The following is a 22,162-nucleotide window of genomic DNA, read 5'->3' on the forward strand; positions in this document are numbered from 1 at the left end:
ATCACAATTCACTCCCCTATAATATCCAAAATCGATTATTGCAACTCATTATATAAAGGGCTGTGTCAAAAAGATATTAGGTGCATTCAACTCATACAAAATACAGCCATCATCTCGGGTTCCAAAAAATTCGATAATGTCACCCCTTTGTTAAAGAAAGCTCATTGGTTGCTTATCCCACACTGGATAATCTATAAAATTGCTCTTCTAACTTTCAAAACTCTACAGACTAATGCTCCTGCATTTATAGATAGACTATTAATTCCATATGATCCCCCCAGAACCTTAATATCAGCCTCACAACACCCTCACAACACTCTTTTAATGTCCCGTCCTTAAAAATAATTGGCACCCGTCGTACTCTTATTTTCTCAATTACTGCCCCTTTAATTTGGAATTCTCCCCTCACACCTCAGAGCTGAACAAAACCTGGATACATTTAAGAGTAGTTTAAAAAGTTGTGTTTTTTTTAAGATACCTACAATTGATTTATCACATATATATATTTTTTACTTTATTATCACTTGACCTGTCACATCCTCACTACTGTTCCTCCCTTTTATGTGCTTTTTCTTAACAAATTGTAGTTCCTCCTTTTTTTCCTATTGTTCTCATGTCACAACCCCAACCAAGTATGTCAGTCTTGGAAGGTCTATGTTCATTATTTGTTGTCTGTTCCCTATTCATATTTAAAATTTTTAATGTACAATGCTTTGTATTCTAGGAGAAGCGTTTCATCAAATTTTAATAAACTATGAACTATGTTGGAGATAGAACAGGTATGCCACAAGGAGCATGACAAAGGTAGATTATTACATTGATGTTCAAAATTCGATCATGTGACTCCACATTTGTTTGGCCAAATTCCTTAGGCTCTAAGGAAGTCCCTGATTGGCTCAGGTGCCTCAGGCCACTCCCAAGGGAGGAGCCCAAGGCACCTGAGTCAATCAGAGCCTTAGGCCCCTCCCTGTGCATCACATGATGCACCGGGGCAGGGCCTAAGGCCGGCATTGCATCACAGCCTGGGGAGGAGCAGGAGGACTTTGTGGTTCCTCCTGCTCCCGAAGACTGGTCGTCGCTGGAGCCATACGGAGTAGAAGGGACCGATCACCCCTCCTGCCCCCAACTTTAGAGGTACGGGGAGTGAGGGTCCGCATTTAGGGAGGGGAAGCGCTGATGGCAGAAGGGAGTGGGCATCCCTCCTGCCATTATTTTGCAGCAGCGGCAACAGCAGGCATTTTGGTTCGGGGAAGGGGCACTTTGTTGGGGGGGGGGGGGCTTTTTTTCTTTTTTAATCGAGCAGTTATTTTGTGTGTGTAATACATGCAAAATATCTGCCCAATAATAAAAAAAGAAAAAAAACCCGGCAGAAGCCCAGACAGCAGTGACAGGAGGCTGCTTCTCCTGTCACTACTGTCAGGGTACTGAGCGATTGAGTTGGGAGTTTGCATATAAATGCTTTGCATGCAAAAAAGAAAGTGAATCAATCGCTGTTTTAAAATCGGCCCGAAATTCGCTATCATTAGTAAATCTGGGCTTAGAGCCTTGAAAAGCTCAGTATGTGTTAACTGTTCCCAAGTTTAGGCTAATCTCTCATCTGGTCAGGCTGATTTTTTTTAACCAGGAGATAGTAGAAGCTTTGCATGATTGATTTAACCTGTTGTCCCCAAAGAGCTCATGTTACAGGTAAGTAACTTTGCTTATTATTGGATCCAATCAATGGTGCCAACATACAAAAACATGAATCAAGCACAGTTCTGCAACAGCACGATTTAGGTAGAAGTGAAGCAAAGTTTACACTTCAAGGTACAACAAAAATAAATGAATGAGAAAGACCAACTTACAGCTCTGGCAACTTCCCCAAAGTCTATCTTTAGCCTTCCCATTGCTCTTATTATGGCAATGATGGACTGGATAGTGTTACTGTACACCACGACTTTATACTGTTTGCACTCTTCCTCGGAATAACCCTCTTTATGGAGGATCCTGGAACAAGACACCATAGCTCATTTATATACTCCATTTTTGTGGTACAACCAAAGCAGTTTACGCATATTATTGTTCCTACAGGGTTCACAATCTAAGATTTTGTATCTGGGGCAATGAAGGATTAAGCATCTTGCCCAGAGACACAAGGAGCAAGAGTGGGAATCAAACCCAGTTCCCCAGTTCTTCCACTCCACTAATAAGGCTACAAGGAAGAGAATATGATATCCTATTCAACTTCTGTCCAATGACATCACCCTTCCACTGTGGTATTTATGAGAAATAAACTCTTTCTTTTTGTATTTCTTAAAATTTTCTTTCATTCTTTACTTTTTCTAATTGTGGGGAACAGTGCCTCACGTGCCCATGAAGTGGTTGGATTGACAAGACTAGTTCTAAGTCGAACAACTGTGGGCACTTGAGGCACTGTTCCCCACAATTAGAAAAAGTAAAGAATTAAAGAAGGTTTTAAGAAATAGAAAAAAGAAAGTACAAAGAAGAGAAAACAAAAAACACTGTTGCTCATCAGTCTTCCTTAGACAGCAACTGTGATCATGACATCACACATCACCAGAAGGACCAGCTCTCTCATTTCTAAGCATATGTATATAATCCAATATAAACTGAGATAGTGGCTCTGCATGGGACAGGAGAATAGGAAGATTGTTCCTGCCCTGGTTCACTGCTGGTAGGTTTTTCAAAAGTCTGGGAGGTGGGAGGGCTCCCCTCCTGTCCCACCCCTCCTGTTCCTGGACCTCCAGGACTTACAGCAGGTCTGTGGGAGGTCTGCAAGGCATCGAGGGGGGGGAATAGATGGAGGGCTTGGTTTAAAGCCAGACAGGAAGGAAGGGGTGCTTAGTGCAGAACCTGGCAGGGCAGGGAGTGGGGTTGGATGCACAGCCTGGTAAGGCAGAGGAGGGAGGTAGGGAGGCTGGGTGCAAAGCCTGGCAGGGCAGGGGACAGATGCAGGAATAGGGGGGGGGGCTGGGTGCAGAGCCTGGCAGGACAGGGCACTTGAATATAAGCCCCTGGTTTATATTTGAATCAACCTTTTTTCCTCCTCTTTTTTTGGTTGTTTATATTTGACCACATTGGTAATTCTGCATCTCAATGGGGAAAAAAATTATTTACATTCTAGTCTTCAGACTTACTTCATTTGCTTCACAATAGTGCTTTTCCCAGACTCACCAGCACCTGAAAATAAAATTACATCTTAGTAATATAGTACATGATGATAGACTATGAGCCATACAGGTCTTCCCTGCATGCAGCAGTCTACAGGAAAATGAAATAAACACACACGTAAAGGGGAAAGAGTGACTGACCTACTGGTATGGGTTTTACCGCCTTGTAAATCAAAGCGATTTACAAAATTTAAAATAAAACCATAGCTGAACAGGACAGGAGAACACAAGAACTGCACTAACCACTAATATGGCCGCAAAGAAAATAAGTTAAGAAAGAAACAAGAGAACCAGACAATAGCAAAAAGGATACTGTTTGAAAGGCAGCTTTAAACCCAGTTCAAAAGAATTCACAAAAGAACAGAATTAACCATAGCACGCAGCTGCGCATGTGGTGGCTTTAAACATGACATCAGCTACCAAGGAAAATGTTCTATTAATCAGGTTTTCTATTCCGCCTTTACCTATTCAGTTCAAGGTCAGATTACATTACAAGAGGTTGGGTCCAATGGTCCGTCAAGCCCAGTAGCCCGTTCTCACGGTGGCCAATCCAGGTCCCTAGTACTTGGCCAAAACCCAAAGAGTGGCAACATTCCATGGCAAGCAGAGGCTTCCCCCTGTCTTAACAGACTATGGACTTTTCCTCCAGGAATTTGTCCAAACCTTTCTTAAAACCAGCTACGCTATCCACTTTTACCACAACCTCTGGCAATGCATTCCAGAGCTTAACTATTTTCCAAGTGAAAAATATTTCCTTCTATTGATTTTAAAAGTATTTCCTTGTAACTTCATCAAATGTCCCCTAGTTTTTGTTATTTTTGACAGAGTGAAAAATCAATCAAGTCTAATAGATGCTGGCATTGTCATCTTGAAGCAGGGACATTAGATCATCTTTTATTCTATTGTCCATTCATATTAATATTTTGGAAATCAATTTGGCCTCAAATTAATAGGATGTTAGAAAATCCGATAGCCTTGACATATGATACTATTTTGTTTGGTACTGCAATGAGAGCTCGAAGTCAAATTTCATCAAATAACAATAAACTTTTATTTATATTGACTGGAGTAGCAGTACAACAAATTACACATAATTGGAAAAATTATGACAGATTGAACTATAATTTTTGGTGGAACTCAGTTTGCCATATATATAAGATGGAGCATACATTTTCAACACAAAAAGGATATATGGATAAGTTCAAGAAGATTTGGGGACCATTAACAGATTTTTGCAATGACTGATTTTAATTTTTTCCCATAATAAGATAATGGTTAAAGAAGGGAGGGAGGGAAGGGGTAAAGAATTAATTCTCTTTATTATACATTATAAAAAATATATCATAATGAATGAATGATAGTCTTATGAGAAATTAATGTGATAAAGGGAGGGAAAAAGGTTCATAATTAAATAATAATTGATAAAATCATTACAATATATATGTTATATAAATTCATAAGAAAAATAATATAAAATATGGTTTATATAAAATACATTATAGAGATATCAAGTGTATTGTTAAGATAAATGTATGGAAAATTTATAACACTTGTTGATATGTGAAAAAATCAATAAAAAACTTAAAACAAAAAAACAAAAAAAAAAAATCAATCCACGTGTACCCGTTCTACTCCACTCAGGATTTTGTAGACTTCAATCATATCTCCCCTCAGTCATCTCTTTTCCAGGATTTAAAAAAAGTTTGGATAATTTCCTAAATCAAAAGTCCATAAGCCATTATTAAGATGGACTTGGGAAAATCCACCGTTTATTCCTAGGCTAAGCAGCATAAAATCTGTTTTACTCTAGGGATCTTGCCAGGTATTGTGACTTGGGTTGCCCACTGTTGTAAACAGAATACTGTACTGGGCTTGATGGACCTTCAGTCTGTCCCAGTATGGCAACTCATATTCTTAACTGAATTAAACCATATGATAGTCAACACTTAACTGGCTATGGGACACTGCATAAATTTTCTATCCCACCCTTGGGAAAGCCTTCAAGGCAGCTTACAATCTAAAACATAATAAAATCAACACTACAATATACAAAATAATACATTCATAACTAAATACATAAGGTTCAAAGAAGAAATACACAAATTTTACAAAAATGAGAATACATCAGGAAAGCCCAACCAAACCCAGGATCTTCCATTTCTACAACTAACAAAATCCATAGGGCTTTGGTCACTATCAGTAGACCAAGCTCCTTATGCTTAATAACCTCACAGCAGGGTAGTACTCTTCATTTGGTACGAGAACCCCCTGCTCAGGAAAGGACTCTTTCAAGGAATTCTTCCCACACATTTTTCCCTAGGATCTCAAGAAGGAGAAGGACCAGCTCTGGATCCAAAGAATTAGAGAATGACACGGGGAAAAAATTTGCCCCATCTCCACAAACTCGGTTCCTGTCCCTGCCCCGTCCCCACAAACCATCTGATCCCATTCGCACAAGCTTCGAATAGTTTTATACTGAATTATTTTATTAAAGTATAAAAAGAAACAATATTCTGTACAATTGTCATTTTATAAATCAGAGCTCTGGCTGCCAAACTAGAAGAAGAGATTTTCAGCTGGCAAGGCTTTGTTTATAAATGTTTATCAACACAGCTATAATACTACTTTATCCTAAAGCTAAAAAAAAAGAAATAAAAAAAGAAAAGAAATATAATTTTTTTTCTACCTTTGTTGCTTGTTTCTGCTTTCCTCATCTTCTCGTCATTCGCTTCCTTCCATCCACTGTCTGCTTTCTCTTTGCCTCTTCCATATGGCATCTGCTCTATTTCTATGCCTCTCTCTCATCCCCATTGGTCTGGCACCCATCTTCTTCCCTCCGCTCTCCCCATGGTCTGGCATCTCTGTCTTCTTCCTTTCCATTTCTCACTCCCTCTCCAGGTAGTTTATAGTATCTCTCTCCTCTTTCCTCTCTTCAGATCTGGTATCTGTCTCCTCCCCCTCCCCCAATGCTCTGGTATTTCTTTCTTCTCTCAATTTCCCTTCTTTTTCTTTTCTGCTCTTCCTTCTCAATTTGTTTTCTACCTCTTTAACTATTTTCTTATTTTCCAGTCCTCAATTTCCCTTTCATTATATCTACCTACAGCTTGCCACCTTTCTCTCACCCCTTCCAATATCTCACTAACTCTATCCTCTTCCCCAATCCATCATGTGCCCTTTTTAATCCCCTCCTTCCATCCAGTATGTGCTTCCCTTTCACCTCTCCTTCCCACTTTTCAGCACCCGTTCCCCACTCTCCCCTCCCCACTTTCATCCCGCGTCTGCTCCTCCTTCTCTCTCTACTTCCCTTCAGTGACTACTCCCCTCTCTCCTCTCCACTTCCTTCCAGTGACTGCTCCCCTCTCTCTCTCCTCTCCATTTCCATGCAGCATCTGTTCCCCTCTCTTCTCCCCATTTCCCTTCGGCGTCTGTTCCCCTTTCCCTTCCCCACTTCCATCCAGCTTCTGCTCCTCCCTCTCTCTCTCTCTCTACTTCCCTCCGGCGTCTTCTCCCTTCTTTCTTCCAGCGTTTGTTCCCCTCTCTCTCTCTCCTCCCCACTTCCACACGGCTTCTGTTCCCTTCTCCCTCCCCACTGCCATGTGGCTTCTCCTCCCCATTTTCCTTCGGCTTCTGTTCCTCTCTCCGCTCCCCTTTGGCGCCACTCGACCTCTTCTCCTCGTCGGGCCATCTCCCTCCCTCCCCTTCGCTGGCGCTTTTCAGAATTGAGGTTTTCACGAGCGGTCCAGACGCTATAGCCTTCTCACTGGTCACTCATGACTACTCCGAAACGTCTCTTCTGATGCAACTTCCTGTTTCCACCTGGGTGGTTCACATCAGAGGAGTAGTCGCACATGACCTGTGAGAAGGTTATAGCGTCTGGGCTGTTCAGAGAGAAAACCTCGATTCTGAAAAGTGCCATCAAAGGTGAGGGGAAGGGAGGAAAATGACCCGACGAGGGGAAGAGATGCCCAGACCATGGCGACCGGGAGGGAGGGGGCTGCTCGACCGCACAATCGCAAGGAAGGATGCTGACCAGGAGGGTTGGGAAGAGACACAAGGCACGGCAGATACTTTACTGCGCAGACAAGGCCATTCACCACTCCACAGGGTGGTGAATGGCCTTGTTCCCGTACCCACAGCTACCAATCTTTTTTTTTTTGCTAGCTGCAGGTAACAGTCACCATGTCATTATCTATCCTGGAGCCACTGATGCAATAACTGACCACACAATCTCCATTCAGAAGCGGAGAATCCTGAGAGCCACATTCACATGCTGAAGATCCAGAATAGGCCTCCAATCTTCTGAGACTTTCTTTGGCATGACAAAATATACAGAGTATCTGCCTGAGCTCAAGAGGTCGCGTGACACCAGCTCTCTAGCTTGAATATCCAGAAAGCACTGAACAGTAGTCTGGACTCTGAGTGCCTTGTATGGTTGTCTGGACAGAGAATCCACAAACCAATCTGACAGGCTGGGCAAATTCCAGCTTGTATCCTGATCGAATAATGTCCCACTGGCTTGCTGTAATGCGCATCCAGGCAGGCAGAAACTCTGAGAGCCAGCCCCCTAAATGCAGAGAAGTATTCAACATCCTGGCATCATTGTGTCTTTCTAGCAGGTCTTTCTGGCAGGGTGTGCAGGACGAGCGGCAGAAGGTTGGGCACGTCTGTAGCCTACATACCAACCTTGGAAGCTCTGGGAAAATCTCTGCAACATGGAATGTGCATATTATCTGGAGTGTCTGGAACCCTGAAAATTAGAACATCCAGAACCCATGGAGGGTCTGGGTCTACTATTAGGCAGGATCTTTGGGAAAATCCATGAGGACATCTAGGTCTTTGCCAAACAATAACTGCCCCTTAAAAGACAGCCTCGCTAAAGTTGCCTTGGAAGTGGAATCACCAGCCCACTGCCTGACCCAGAGCATTTGGTAGGCCAAAATGGAGTACACTGACACTTTTGCAAACACTTTCAAAAGGCTATAAAAGGCATCCACTATATAATCTGTCCCAGCCATCAGCAGTTGAGGAGGAGGCTCCACCGCATCAGTCTCTAGCATGCACAGCTGAGACAGGCGCGTGCAACAAAAGATACCACCACAGCAGCTTTGATGCCCAAATTGGCTGTTTCAAAAAGTTTCCTGAGAACCGCATCCACACGGCGGTCCTGCATATCTTTCAACACAACTCCCCCATCAATGGGAAGAGAGGTGTGCTTAGTCACTTGTGCCACCAAGAAATCCATTTTGGGTTGCCCCAAAAGCTGCTGACACTCCTGCGCCAGTAGATTCAAGTGGGATATAGCTCTAGCACTCTTCAAAGTACCTTCCGAAGAGTCAAACTGCTCAGAGACCATAAAACTCATATCCAGATGCCAGGGAACGGTCGCAGAGTGCGAGCGCCCACTACAAAAGCTTGGGAGAAGAAGTGGACAGAGCTGGCTGAGTCACTAAGTTCAATTCCTGCAAAGATTCAGCAGGAAGATAAGGCAGAGCCGTAAACTTAATTAAACACAGGACAATAGGATCATCCCACAATCCAGATCTCCCAAAGGATCCGTGGATCCAGCACACAAGCCCAGAACCCACGATCCAGGAAGAGCTGCACTGTCAAACAATGGATCAGAGAGGTCAGGATCAGCATCCGGATCCCTCAGATCATGAGCAGGCAGAACAACAGCCAGATCAAGTGGAGGCAAGGACATGCCCGAAGGCATCATGCCACCCAAAAACATCCTGGGGGGAAAGGAGACTGCTCAGGAGAATAACATGCTATTTCTTTTTTTTTTTTTAACTCTGACCATAAAACCTCAATTTTAGAGAAGGTATCTGGCTCCTGGGGCATAGAGTCACGTTAGATGACTTAAATTTGTGTGTCTTAGGCTACGGAGAGTCTGCAGCTAGGTTGATCAAAGAACAAGCGGTACCCAGCTCCGAAAGCAATGGAGACCACCCTGCCAGGCTGGCTGAGCATCTGATCACCTGCTTCTGGGGAGGGGAAAAGCTAAGCAAGTCGCTACAGCCCACTCCCCAGTTGTGCCATGCAGCACTTGGCACAAGGATGCTCTAAAAGCGCTAAATTTGTGCAATCCTGGCATTAATTCACAAGAGGAGACCCCAAGGACTCCATCCCTGCAGTTTGGGAAAAATCAAAGTTTCATAGAAGCAGGGAGAAGAAGAAAAAAAGATTGCTAAAAATACAAGATGGCCTCCAGCACCAAATTCACGCCAAAAACGCAATATTTTTTTCACTTCCAAAAAACAGTGATTTTAGGAACACAGGAGAACATGCAGAAACTCAGAAAACCCCACTTTTTAAACTTTTCCCTACATCTCTCACGAGCTGTCAGCTCCTTGTACTCACTGTGACCTGACAGAGCTCAGAAGGTGGATTCCAGTGTTTCTCAGTAGCTGTCACAATGCTGGGAATGCTCTCACAAAGCTGATCTTCGGACTGCCGGTCAGACTCCACTGTCCGACTATGCCTCCACCCCAACGGCCCACTAGGACGGCAGGTATATGCGTGAAAATGCATCCGGCACATTACAGAACACCGCTAAGCCTATCAGAAGGTGAGATTATTTAAGGGATGGCCCTGAGCTCCAAGGAAAATTATGCAGACTGGAACAGGTACCCAAAAACTGAAGTCTGAATTCTCAAGCAGGCAGAGCTCTAAAATTGCTTCAAATGCAAAATTACCTGAAAAGGGGACGACGTTACATCAAATCTAAAATAATAAAATTGGGAGAGCAGAACACACCTAGTTGCAGAAATGCTTTCAGAAGGAAAGACTGTAGAGGGCACTAAGCTGATCAGTGAAGTACTACAGAGACAGAGTGGATTCCTTCTGCTGCATGCAAGTATGGGGAAATGCAGTGATAGGAGTTCATTCAGAAAGTTGTTAAAAACACGACTATTTGTTGATGCATTTCTCTGATGGTTTCTATTTGTCCAGATATGTTTTAACATTTTATGTATGTAGCTATTCTGTAAACCGTTTTGGTATAAAACGGTATAGAAATTTTTAAAATAAATAAATAATTGTCTAGCACAGGGGTAGGCAATTCTGGTCCTTGAGAGCCACAGGCAGGTCAGGTTTTCATAAGAATAGCCTTACTGGGTCAGACCAGTAGCCCGTTCTGACAGTGGCCAATCCAGGTCACTAGTACCTGACCAAAACCTAAGGTGTAGCAATATTCCATGCTACTGATACAGGGCAAGCAGTGGCTTCCCCCGTGTCTTTTTCAATAACAGACTATGTAAATCCACAATGAATATATATGAGATGGATTTGCATGCGCTGCTTCATTGAGATGCAAATCTATCTCATGCATATTTATTATGGATATCCTGAAAACCAGACCTTCCTGTGGCTCTCGAAGACTGGAATTGCCTACCCCTGGTCTAGAATGTCTCACCCATTGGACTGGAATAATAAACATGTGGATAAAGATGAGTGGGTTGATGTACTATATCTAGATTTTCAGAAAGCTTTTGACCAGTGGTCTGTGCAGGGCCTCATTTTGGATTTGTAGGTACTTGGAGGGCCTCAGAAAAAATAGTTAATGTCTTATTAAAGAAATGACAATTTTACATGAGGTAAAACTCTTTATAGTTTATAAATCTTTCCTTTTGGCTAAGTCTTAGTAATAATATTGTAAAGAGACATATGATCAAAAAACTGTTTTATTTTACTTTTGTGATTATGATAAGCATAACAAGGGCCTCAAAATAGAACCTGGCGAGCTGCGAGTTTGAGACCACAGCTTTTGACAGAGTTCCTTATGAGAGACTCCAGAGAAAATTTAAAAAGTCATGGGATAGGAGGCAATGTTCTGTTGTAGATTAGGAATTGGTTTTGGACAGAAGACAGAGAGTAGAGCTAAATGGGCATTTTTCTCAATGAAGGAGGGTAAATAGTGGAAGACTGCAGGGTTCTGTACTGGGACCAATGATATTTAACATATTTATAAACAATCTGGAAATTGGAACAACAAGAAAGGTAATTAAATTTGCAGACACAAAACTATTTCAGTTATTAAAATGCATGCAGACTGTAAAATTGCAGAATACCTTTGAAAACTGGGCATCCAAATGGCAGATAAAATTTAAGGGGAAATTCTGTAAATAGAAACATGATGGCAGATAAAGGCCAAATGATTCATCCAATCTGCCCATCCACAGTAACCATCATCTCTTTCTCGAGATCCCACGTGCCTATCCCATGCTTTCTTGAATTCACAGTCTCTGTCTCCACCACCTCTTCCGGGACACTGTTCCATGCATCTACCATCCTTTCTGTAAAAAAGTATCTCCTTGCATTACTCCTAAGCTTATTACCTCTTAACTTCATCCTATGCCCTCTCATATAATATAGGCACCTATCTCTTGCCAATCACACTTGGGCGCCTATTACAGAATCATGCAAACTTCCACCCATTTGTTTCAGTTGAAAGATGGTTTTAATTTTCAGCCGTGTTTTCAGTTTCAGAAGAAAATGACCAAGCGTTTTTGGTGGAAGTTGTCCCATATGTCTCCCTCCCCCCGGACTCCTCCCCTCAAGTGCTTCCCCTTTGGCATATCTAACAATCCTTGGTGGTCTTGGGGTAGTGTTGGAGCAGAAGCAATCTTCACTTATTCCTGCTCTCCTCTATAAATGGGTGCCGCAACTGAGGTATTGCTCCTGCCCTGATTGCACCACTAACCCCCAGGAATTATAAGGTAGTCCTAGGGGGAAGGGGAAGGGAGGGGGGCAGCACTAATCTCCTTTTAAGTAATGCAGTTTATAGGTGCTCTAAATGAATGCTTTTGATACTAAATTTTAGCAGGAATTTAAATCTATAATTTGGCACAAGTGAACATCACTCCTACCTTTCAATTATTTTTAAGATGAGTAAGAAGAGAGGAGTACTACAGACCTGCAATAATTTTTTTCTTCTTTAATTTTGGGGCAGGAGGCGGGGACAGAGGATAGCAGCTCATTATGCTTAAAGTTGGAGGGGCGGGGATCAATTTTTTTTTTTGGGGGGGGGAGTGCACTAGACCACCATAACTTACACAGTAAGATGGGGGACATTTTCATAATGAGATGCATGTTTTTTTCTGACAGCGCAATCTTAAATGCGACATTTGCAAGCTCTTGATTACTGCATCGCTGCAATCTACTTCTGAGATAGTTTCACAGAAGAAGCTGTGTAGCTCTACTGCATAGCTTTCTGCATTGGGCCTCCCGAGGGCCCAAGCATGTAGAGAGATTTTTGTTTAACATCAACAGTATTAGGAGCTACGAAAAATCATGCCAGCCTTTTCCAAAAAGAGAGTGTAGAACTAGGTATAAAACCTAATACAGTATAGCAACTGAAAAGAGTTTAGAATTAAGAACCATACCATACCATATTGTTTCTTATAACTGCAAATGTAAAATGGGAATCATTGTGGCTTACCTAAGATTAATAAGGTGCAACCTAGACATTATGAATCATAGGAAGATTATAATGAAAACAGATGCATTTTAGCACCTTCCTAAATTGAAGATAGGAGGAGGTCTGACATAAGCAGGTCAGGAGGCAGTTCCAAATTTTGGGGCCTTGAAACTTAACACAGCAAGGTGGCAGTTCTGCAGTCAGTCTGAGCCTGTGATCTTCATCACCTCAAATATAACTTATACAACTTCTAAATAAGTTGACAATTTTACCCAAGGATTTGAACATGTCTTTGCATGGGCATCTTTGCAAGCAAATCTGAGGATTTTAACCATATTCAATTCATGTGAAATATACAGTTATGTTATACTAACATCCTTCCATCTTAACTGCTATCTGCAATTTCTTCTATTTAGTTTATCAATCAGAAACTCATAAAATGTTCAACTTTTATATTCCCCGTCATAATCACCACACTACCAACATGGGTCATTTACTAAAATGTTTATTGGTATATATAGACCGCTCTTCGCTATAACATCGCAACAGTTTACAAAAATTAAGAACAAAAAATAAAGGAACTTCATTACCACAAGAGAAGATTAAAATACATACCGTAGCTATAAAAGAAGAAAATGTAAAAATACAAAATGCAAAAGCTGCATCCTGGAGTCCTTCCCTAAGTTCCAACCCAAAGAGATGTAGACTTTCTTCAAAGAATAAAATCTTATCTAAGAAAATGCTAAAACTTCAGTAGGCTTCTAAACTTACCCCCTTTTCTACGAAACTGCGCTAGCAGTTTTTAGCACAGAGAGCTGCGTTGAATGGCCCATGCTACTTCCGATGCTCATAGGAACTCAATGAGTGTTGGGAGCAGCACAAGCCATTCAGCGCAGCTCTGTGTGCTAAAAAACGCTAGCATGGTTTCGTAGAAGAGGGGGTTAATATAAGAAAGTTTACTAGTAATTCAATTGGAAGAGTTCCACAAATATGGAACAGAAGCAAAGAAGGCAGAATTACATGTGGAGGACAACCTAATTAACACCCCCCTTTTTTTTTTTTACAAACCCCCAAAAGCAGTTTTTAGCGCAGGCTGGCACACTGAATGCTCTGTGTAACGCCTGACACTCAAAGATCCTAGAGCGTCAGGAGCAGTGCAGAGCATTCAGAACACCGGCCTTGCACTAAAAAACGCTCCTGCGGTTTTGTAAAATGAACTGGAGGTAATGACACACGGATGAGTATTAGAAGAGCATAATTTTATTCTTGTGGGCTCTAAAGCAGAGATAGCATGCACTAGCCATTAGTAAATGACCCTTTTTAAATATGCTCTATGAGCCTGAAATCAAATCTTATAAAGAATGAAGGCTTAGTACTACCCTTTAACCTCAAAATCCACCCTGGAGATAGTTTTGACTCATCAACGATCAATGTAAAACAGAGGGCATGAAGAGCTCTGCAGAACAAATTTTTAATTAAATAAATCTAATATAAAATGTATTAATCACACAATTGTCAATAAAGGTTCAAGACAATTTACAAGTAAAAAACCAAACAAAACCCAAACAACCAATACACAATCAAGAGGAATTACAAAATTCAGACTTATACAATTAATTAACTTTATCAAATAAAGTTTTTAGGTTCTTGCATAAATAAAAAACTTGGCTAGACTCCCATCCTATTGTAAAAGGTAAAATCGTTTCAAGTGGAAATGGCTAAATAAACACGTGTTAAGCTGCCAGTATTGTGATAAAAAATAGTTGAATTAGTTCTTCATTGTAATTAGCTTTCAGAATATGATGAGTCATACATACAACCTTAAAAGTAATTGGAGATAAAGGAAAGGGAAAAATTGGGACTTGTATACTGCCTTTTTGTAGTTATACAAGCACACTCAAATTCTGTATAGGAGATAGGAGGCCGGTCTCAGCAGCCACCTAAGAAGCAACTGAGAATCGCACACCAGCATTTTATTCAGAATTGAGTCTGCCCTAACAGACAAATGCCTAACCCTACCTAACCCCCCCCCACCCCCCCCGATTCTCTAACCAGTACCAATTCACAGGCACCTGTTACAGAATCACACCAGCTGATCACGGCAAGGGAATCCTGATCAGTTGAGCCTGCAGGCTTTGGGGAGTCCTGCAAGCTCAGCTGAACAAAGGGAAACTACCCCACTACAATCAGCTGAGCGGCTGGGGACCCTCCCTGAATCCCCAACCAGAAGATATTCTGGCAGGAGGTATGTCCATTCCCTCCTACCACCAACTGCCCTAAGATGCCTGGCAGGAGGGATTCCCACTCCTCTCCTGCCACCACCCCCTGGAGCACCTGAACCCCCAACACCCCTCCAACCAGCAACACCTCCTGAAGCTCTACTCCCGAGATACCCCAAACATCCAGACACCCACCCTACACGCCTAAGACCACACCGTACCTTTGACAAAAGAAGACTGGGCAGAGATGCCCCTGCCTCTTGAAAATGGTGGACTTTCCCTTTCCTGGTGTATCCTAGGATGCACTAGGGAGGGGCCTAAGGCCCTGATTGGCTCAGGTGCCTAAGACTCCTTCCATCCCAAGATGCACCAAGAAGGAGGCCTAATGCCCTTTCCCAGCGCATTGGGAAGGCCTGTCATTTTGAAGAGGTGGGCACTGGGCATCCTTCCGACTGGCCTTCCTTTGTCAAAGGTGCAGAAGGGAGGGGTGTTGCGGAGGGGGGTGTTGAGCTTTGGGGGGGCGGTGGCAAGAGTGAGTAGGCATCCCCTCCGGGAAGAAAATACTCCTGCCACAATCAGCTGAGATAGCCATTGTCTACTTTTAGGTTTTAGAATGTAGATAAGGGGGGGGGGGCATCCTGATTGGTTTGCAGACAATGGTAGGACGCCCGATAATAGAATTAGCCCCACAGTGTTTTCCGACTCACAATCTCCCTAATGGAGGATGAAGCGACTTGCTCAGGGGGGCTGAGCCTGAAGCTCTAACCCAGGGGTGTCAAAGTCCCTCCTCGAGGGCTGCAATCCAGCCTGGTTTTCAGGATTTCCTGGTTTTCAGGATTTCCCCAATGAATATGCATGAGATCTATTAGCATACAATGACAGCAGAGCATGCCAAGAGATCTCATGCATATTCATTGGGGAAATCCTGAAAACCAGACTCGAAAAGGGACTTTGAGACCTCTGCACTACATGTTTCTCTAAGGCAGGGGTCTCAAAATCCCTCCTCCAGGGCTGCAATCCAGTCGGGTTTTCAGGATTTCCCCAATGAATATGCATTGAAAGCAGTGCACGCACATAGATCTCATGCATATTTATTGGGGAAATCCTGAAAACCCGACTCGAGGAGGGACTTTGAGACCCCTGCACTACATGTTTCTCTAAGGCAGGGGCCTCAAAATCCCTCCTCCAGGGCTGCAATCCTGTCGGGTTTTCAGGATTTCCCCAATGAATATGCATTGAAAGCAGTGCACGCACATAGATCTCATGCATATTTATTGGGGAAATCCTGAAAACCCGACTCGAGGAGGGACTTTGAGACCCCTGCACTACATGTTTCTCTAAGGCAGGAGTCTCAAAATCCCTCCTCCAGGGCTGCAATCCTGTCGGGTTTTCAGGATTTCCCCAATGAATATGCATTGAAAGCAGTGCACGCACATAGATCTCATGCATATTTATTGGGGAAATCCTGAAAACACGACTCGAGGAGGGACTTTGAGACCCCTGCACTACATGTTTCTCTAAGGCAGGAGTCTCAAAATCCCTCCTCCAGGGCTGCAATCCTGTCGGGTTTTCAGGATTTCCCCAATGAATATGCATTGAAAGCAGTGCACGCACATAGATCTCATGCATATTCATTGGGGAAATCCTGAAAACCCGACTCGAGGAGGGACTTTGAGACCCCTGCACTACATGTTTCTCTAAGGCTGGGTTCTCAAAATCCCTCCTCCAGGGCTGCAATCCTGTCGGGTTTTCAGGATTTCCCCAATGAATATGCATTGAAAGCAGTGCACGCACATAGATCTCATGCATATTCATTGGGGAAATCCTGAAAACCCGACTCGAGGAGGGACTTTGAGACCCCTGCACTACATGTTTCTCTAAGGCTGGGTTCTCAAAATCCCTCCTCCAGGGCTGCAATCCTGTCGGGTTTTCAGGATTTCCCCAATGAATATGCATTGAAAGCAGTGCACGCACATAGATCTCATGCATATTCATTGGGGAAATCCTGAAAACCCGACTCGAGGAGGGACTTTGAGACCCCTGCACTACATGTTTCTCTAAGGCTGGGTTCTCAAAATCCCTCCTCCAGGGCTGCAATCCTGTCGGGTTTTCAGGATTTCCCCAATGAATATGCATTGAAAGCAGTGCACGCACATAGATCTCATGCATATTCATTGGGGAAATCCTGAAAACCCGACTCGAGGAGGGACTTTGAGACCCCTGCACTACATGTTTCTCTAAGGCAGGGGCCTCAAAATCCCTCCTCCAGGGCTGCAATCCTGTCGGATTTTCAGGATTTCCCCAATGAATATGCATTGAAAGCAGTGCACGCACATAGATCTCATGCATATTTATTGGGGAAATCCTGAAAACCCGACTCGAGGAGGGACTTTGAGACCCCTGCACTACATGTTTCTCTAAGGCAGGGGCCTCAAAATCCCTCCTCCAGGGCTGCAATCCTGTCGGATTTTCAGGATTTCCCCAATGAATATGCATTGAAAGCAGTGCACGCACATAGATCTCATGCATATTTATTGGGGAAATCCTGAAAACACGACTCGAGGAGGGACTTTGAGACCCCTGCACTACATGTTTCTCTAAGGCAGGAGTCTCAAAATCCCTCCTCCAGGGCTGCAATCCTGTCGGGTTTTCAGGATTTCCCCAATGAATATGCATTGAAAGCAGTGCACGCACATAGATCTCATGCATATTTATTGGGGAAATCCTGAAAACACGACTCGAGGAGGGACTTTGAGACCCCTGCACTACATGTTTCTCTAAGGCAGGAGTCTCAAAATCCCTCCTCCAGGGCTGCAATCCTGTCGGGTTTTCAGGATTTCCCCAATGAATATGCATTGAAAGCAGTGCACGCACATAGATCTCATGCATATTCATTGGGGAAATCCTGAAAACCCGACTCGAGGAGGGACTTTGAGACCCCTGCACTACATGTTTCTCTAAGGCTGGGTTCTCAAAATCCCTCCTCCAGGGCTGCAATCCTGTCGGGTTTTCAGGATTTCCCCAATGAATATGCATTGAAAGCAGTGCACGCACATAGATCTCATGCATATTCATTGGGGAAATCCTGAAAACCCGACTCGAGGAGGGACTTTGAGACCCCTGCACTACATGTTTCTCTAAGGCTGGGTTCTCAAAATCCCTCCTCCAGGGCTGCAATCCTGTCGGGTTTTCAGGATTTCCCCAATGAATATGCATTGAAAGCAGTGCACGCACATAGATCTCATGCATATTCATTGGGGAAATCCTGAAAACCCGACTCGAGGAGGGACTTTGAGACCCCTGCACTACATGTTTCTCTAAGGCTGGGTTCTCAAAATCCCTCCTCCAGGGCTGCAATCCTGTCGGGTTTTCAGGATTTCCCCAATGAATATGCATTGAAAGCAGTGCACGCACATAGATCTCATGCATATTCATTGGGGAAATCCTGAAAACCCGACTCGAGGAGGGACTTTGAGACCCCTGCACTACATGTTTCTCTAAGGCAGGGGCCTCAAAATCCCTCCTCCAGGGCTGCAATCCTGTCGGATTTTCAGGATTTCCCCAATGAATATGCATTGAAAGCAGTGCACGCACATAGATCTCATGCATATTTATTGGGGAAATCCTGAAAACCCGACTCGAGGAGGGACTTTGAGACCCCTGCACTACATGTTTCTCTAAGGCAGGGGCCTCAAAATCCCTCCTCCAGGGCTGCAATCCTGTCGGATTTTCAGGATTTCCCCAATGAATATGCATTGAAAGCAGTGCACGCACATAGATCTCATGCATATTTATTGGGGAAATCCTGAAAACCCGACTCGAGGAGGGACTTTGAGACCCCTGCACTACATGTTTCTCTAAGGCAGGAGTCTCAAAATCCCTCCTCCAGGGCTGCAATCCTGTCGGGTTTTCAGGATTTCCCCAATGAATATGCATTGAAAGCAGTGCACGCACATAGATCTCATGCATATTTATTGGGGAAATCCTGAAAACACGACTCGAGGAGGGACTTTGAGACCCCTGCACTACATGTTTCTCTAAGGCAGGAGTCTCAAAATCCCTCCTCCAGGGCTGCAATCCTGTCGGGTTTTCAGGATTTCCCCAATGAATATGCATTGAAAGCAGTGCACGCACATAGATCTCATGCATATTCATTGGGGAAATCCTGAAAACCCGACTCGAGGAGGGACTTTGAGACCCCTGCACTACATGTTTCTCTAAGGCTGGGTTCTCAAAATCCCTCCTCCAGGGCTGCAATCCTGTCGGGTTTTCAGGATTTCCCCAATGAATATGCATTGAAAGCAGTGCACGCACATAGATCTCATGCATATTCATTGGGGAAATCCTGAAAACCCGACTCGAGGAGGGACTTTGAGACCCCTGCACTACATGTTTCTCTAAGGCTGGGTTCTCAAAATCCCTCCTCCAGGGCTGCAATCCTGTCGGGTTTTCAGGATTTCCCCAATGAATATGCATTGAAAGCAGTGCACGCACATAGATCTCATGCATATTCATTGGGGAAATCCTGAAAACCCGACTCGAGGAGGGACTTTGAGACCCCTGCACTACATGTTTCTCTAAGGCTGGGTTCTCAAAATCCCTCCTCCAGGGCTGCAATCCTGTCGGGTTTTCAGGATTTCCCCAATGAATATGCATTGAAAGCAGTGCACGCACATAGATCTCATGCATATTCATTGGGGAAATCCTGAAAACCCGACTCGAGGAGGGACTTTGAGACCCCTGCACTACATGTTTCTCTAAGGCAGGGGCCTCAAAATCCCTCCTCCAGGGCTGCAATCCTGTCGGATTTTCAGGATTTCCCCAATGAATATGCATTGAAAGCAGTGCACGCACATAGATCTCATGCATATTTATTGGGGAAATCCTGAAAACCCGACTCGAGGAGGGACTTTGAGACCCCTGCACTACATGTTTCTCTAAGGCAGGGGCCTCAAAATCCCTCCTCCAGGGCTGCAATCCTGTCGGGTTTTCAGGATTTCCCCAATGAATATGCATTGAAAGCAGTGCACGCACATAGATCTCATGCATATTTATTGGGGAAATCCTGAAAACCCGACTCGAGGAGGGACTTTGAGACCCCTGCACTACATGTTTCTCTAAGGCAGGAGTCTCAAAATCCCTCCTCGAGGGCCGCAATCCTGTCGGGTTTTCAGGATTTCCCCAATGAACATGCATTGAAAGCAGTGCACGCACATAGATCTCATGCATATTCATTGGGGAAATCCTGAAAACTCGGACACCCCAACGACTGTCCTTTGCATGCCATTCTGTCACAGCCCAGTTAAACATAATGCAATGAGGGGAAAAGTTGGGGCAGCCGCCCCCGACGACGAAGGCAGCTGAGGGGGCGAGGCCGCGCTCCCCCTCCCTCCCTCCTACCGAGCAGCAGCAGCTTCACTTCCTTGGCCGCCTTCTTGCCGTCCTCCCACAGGTCCTTATCGATCATTTTGCTCCTCTCCGCCGCCTCCTTGTCCTCGGCGCTCAGGGTGCAGCCCATGACGGCCTCCCTCGGCTCCGGCAACCGCCCTTCACGCGATCGCGCGCGCGCCCACCCTTTCCTTTACACGTTCCAGCCGCGACCCTCGCGAGCCCAACGGAATTGTATGCAAATGACTCCGGAAGCTGCCCGCCGGAAGCGGAAGCGGAGCTGCACGGGAGCTGTAGTTCCGGCCCGCTCAGCTGCGGCTCAAACCAAAGCGACGGTCTTGACCGACTCACACACGAAAAAAGAGAATCTTCCGCAGGCTAATGAGTCCGGCGCCAGCCCAGCCCAGCCCTTGGACGGTGACCCCGCCCACGCCCCACCCATTGCCTTGGCCCATCCTGTTAGTGCTTCTCTGTCTCTCTCCTTCCAACCTCCTCTTCTGCTCTTTCTGTCTCTCCCCTCCCATCCAGCACTACCCTATTTCTTGCTCTTTTCTCTAACACTCTCTCCTTTCCATAATGCTTCTCCATTCCCTTCCTCCTGACCTTTCATGCTGCTTCTCTCTCTCCCCCTCATGGTTGCTTTTTTGTCTCTCTCCTTCCGACACCCCCACAGGTACCCCTCTCTCTCCTTCTAACCTCCTCTCCTGCTCTTTCTGTCTCTCCCCTCCCATCCAGCACTACCCTATTTCTTGCTCTTTTCTCTAACACTCTCTCCTTTCCATAATGCTTCTCCATTCCCTTCCTCCTGACCTTTCATGCTGCTTCTCTCTCTCCCCCTCATGGTTGCTTTTTTGTCTCTCTCCTTCCGACACCCCCACAGGTACCCCTCTCTCTCCTTCTAACCTCCTCTCCTGCTCTTTCTGTCTCTCCCCTCCCATCCAGCACTACCCTATTTCTTGCTCTTTTCTCTAACACTCTCTCCTTTCCATAATGCTTCTCCATTCCCTTCCTCCTGACCTTTCATGCTGCTTCTCTCTCTCCCCCTCATGGTTGCTTTTTTGTCTCTCTCCTTCCGACACCCCCACAGGTACCCCTCTCTCTCCTTCTAACCTCCTCTCCTGCTCTTTCTGTCTCTCCCCTCCCATCCAGCACTACCCTATTTCTTGCTCTTTTCTCTACCACTCTCTCCTTTCCATAATGCTTCTCCATTCCCTTCCTCCTGACCTTTCATGCTGCTTCTCTCTCTCCCCCTCATGGTTGCTTTTTTTGTCTCTCTCCTTCCGACACCCCCACAGGTACCCCTCTCTCTCCTTCTAACCTCCTCTCCTGCTCTTTCTGTCTCTCCCCTCCCATCCAGCACTACCCTATTTCTTGCTCTTTTCTCTAACACTCTCTCCTTTCCATAATGCTTCTCCATTCCCTTCCTCCTGACCTTTCATGCTGCTTCTCTCTCTCCCCCTCATGGTTGCTTTTTTGTCTCTCTCCTTCCGACACCCCCACAGGTACCCCTCTCTCTCCTTCTAACCTCCTCTCCTGCTCTTTCTGTCTCTCCCCTCCCATCCAGCACTACCCTATTTCTTGCTCTTTTCTCTAACACTCTCTCCTTTCCATAATGCTTCTCCATTCCCTTCCTCCTGACCTTTCATGCTGCTTCTCTCTCTCCCCCTCATGGTTGCTTTTTTGTCTCTCTCCTTCCGACACCCCCACAGGTACCCCTCTCTCTCCTTCTAACCTCCTCTCCTGCTCTTTCTGTCTCTCCCCTCCCATCCAGCACTACCCTATTTCTTGCTCTTTTCTCTAACACTCTCTCCTTTCCATAATGCTTCTCCATTCCCTTCCTCCTGACCTTTCCTGCTGCTTCTCTCTCTCCCCCTCATGGTTGCTTTTTTGTCTCTCTCCTTCCGACACCCCCACAGGTACCCCTCTCTCTCCTTCTAACCTCCTCTCCTGCTCTTTCTGTCTCTCCC

The 22,162-nt window shown here is 44.7% G+C and overlaps 1 protein-coding gene across 2 annotated transcripts in view; it reads right to left on the reverse strand.

Annotated features, from left to right (window-relative positions):
- Window positions 1-20,473, reverse strand: part of GNAI3 (G protein subunit alpha i3) — a 76,755-nt gene extending 56,282 nt beyond the window's left edge. The window contains exons 1-3 of one of the 2 annotated variants that reach the window (XM_033917913.1): window positions 20,208-20,473; window positions 3,138-3,180; window positions 1,845-1,986 (exon numbers count right to left, since the gene is read on the reverse strand). In XM_033917913.1, the coding sequence (XP_033773804.1) occupies window positions 1,845-1,986; window positions 3,138-3,180; window positions 20,208-20,325 (303 nt within the window). In that variant the 5' untranslated portion in view covers window positions 20,326-20,473. Of the gene's footprint in view, window positions 1-1,844; window positions 1,987-3,137; window positions 3,181-15,028; window positions 15,048-20,207 lie in introns of those variants that run through there. The other variant, XM_033917914.1, reaches the window with a different exon arrangement.
- Window positions 20,474-22,162: the final 1,689 nt, after the last annotated feature.

Source organism: Geotrypetes seraphini, chromosome 13 (assembly GCF_902459505.1).
Source record: "Geotrypetes seraphini chromosome 13, aGeoSer1.1, whole genome shotgun sequence".
Taxonomy (NCBI): Eukaryota; Metazoa; Chordata; class Amphibia; order Gymnophiona; family Dermophiidae; genus Geotrypetes; species Geotrypetes seraphini.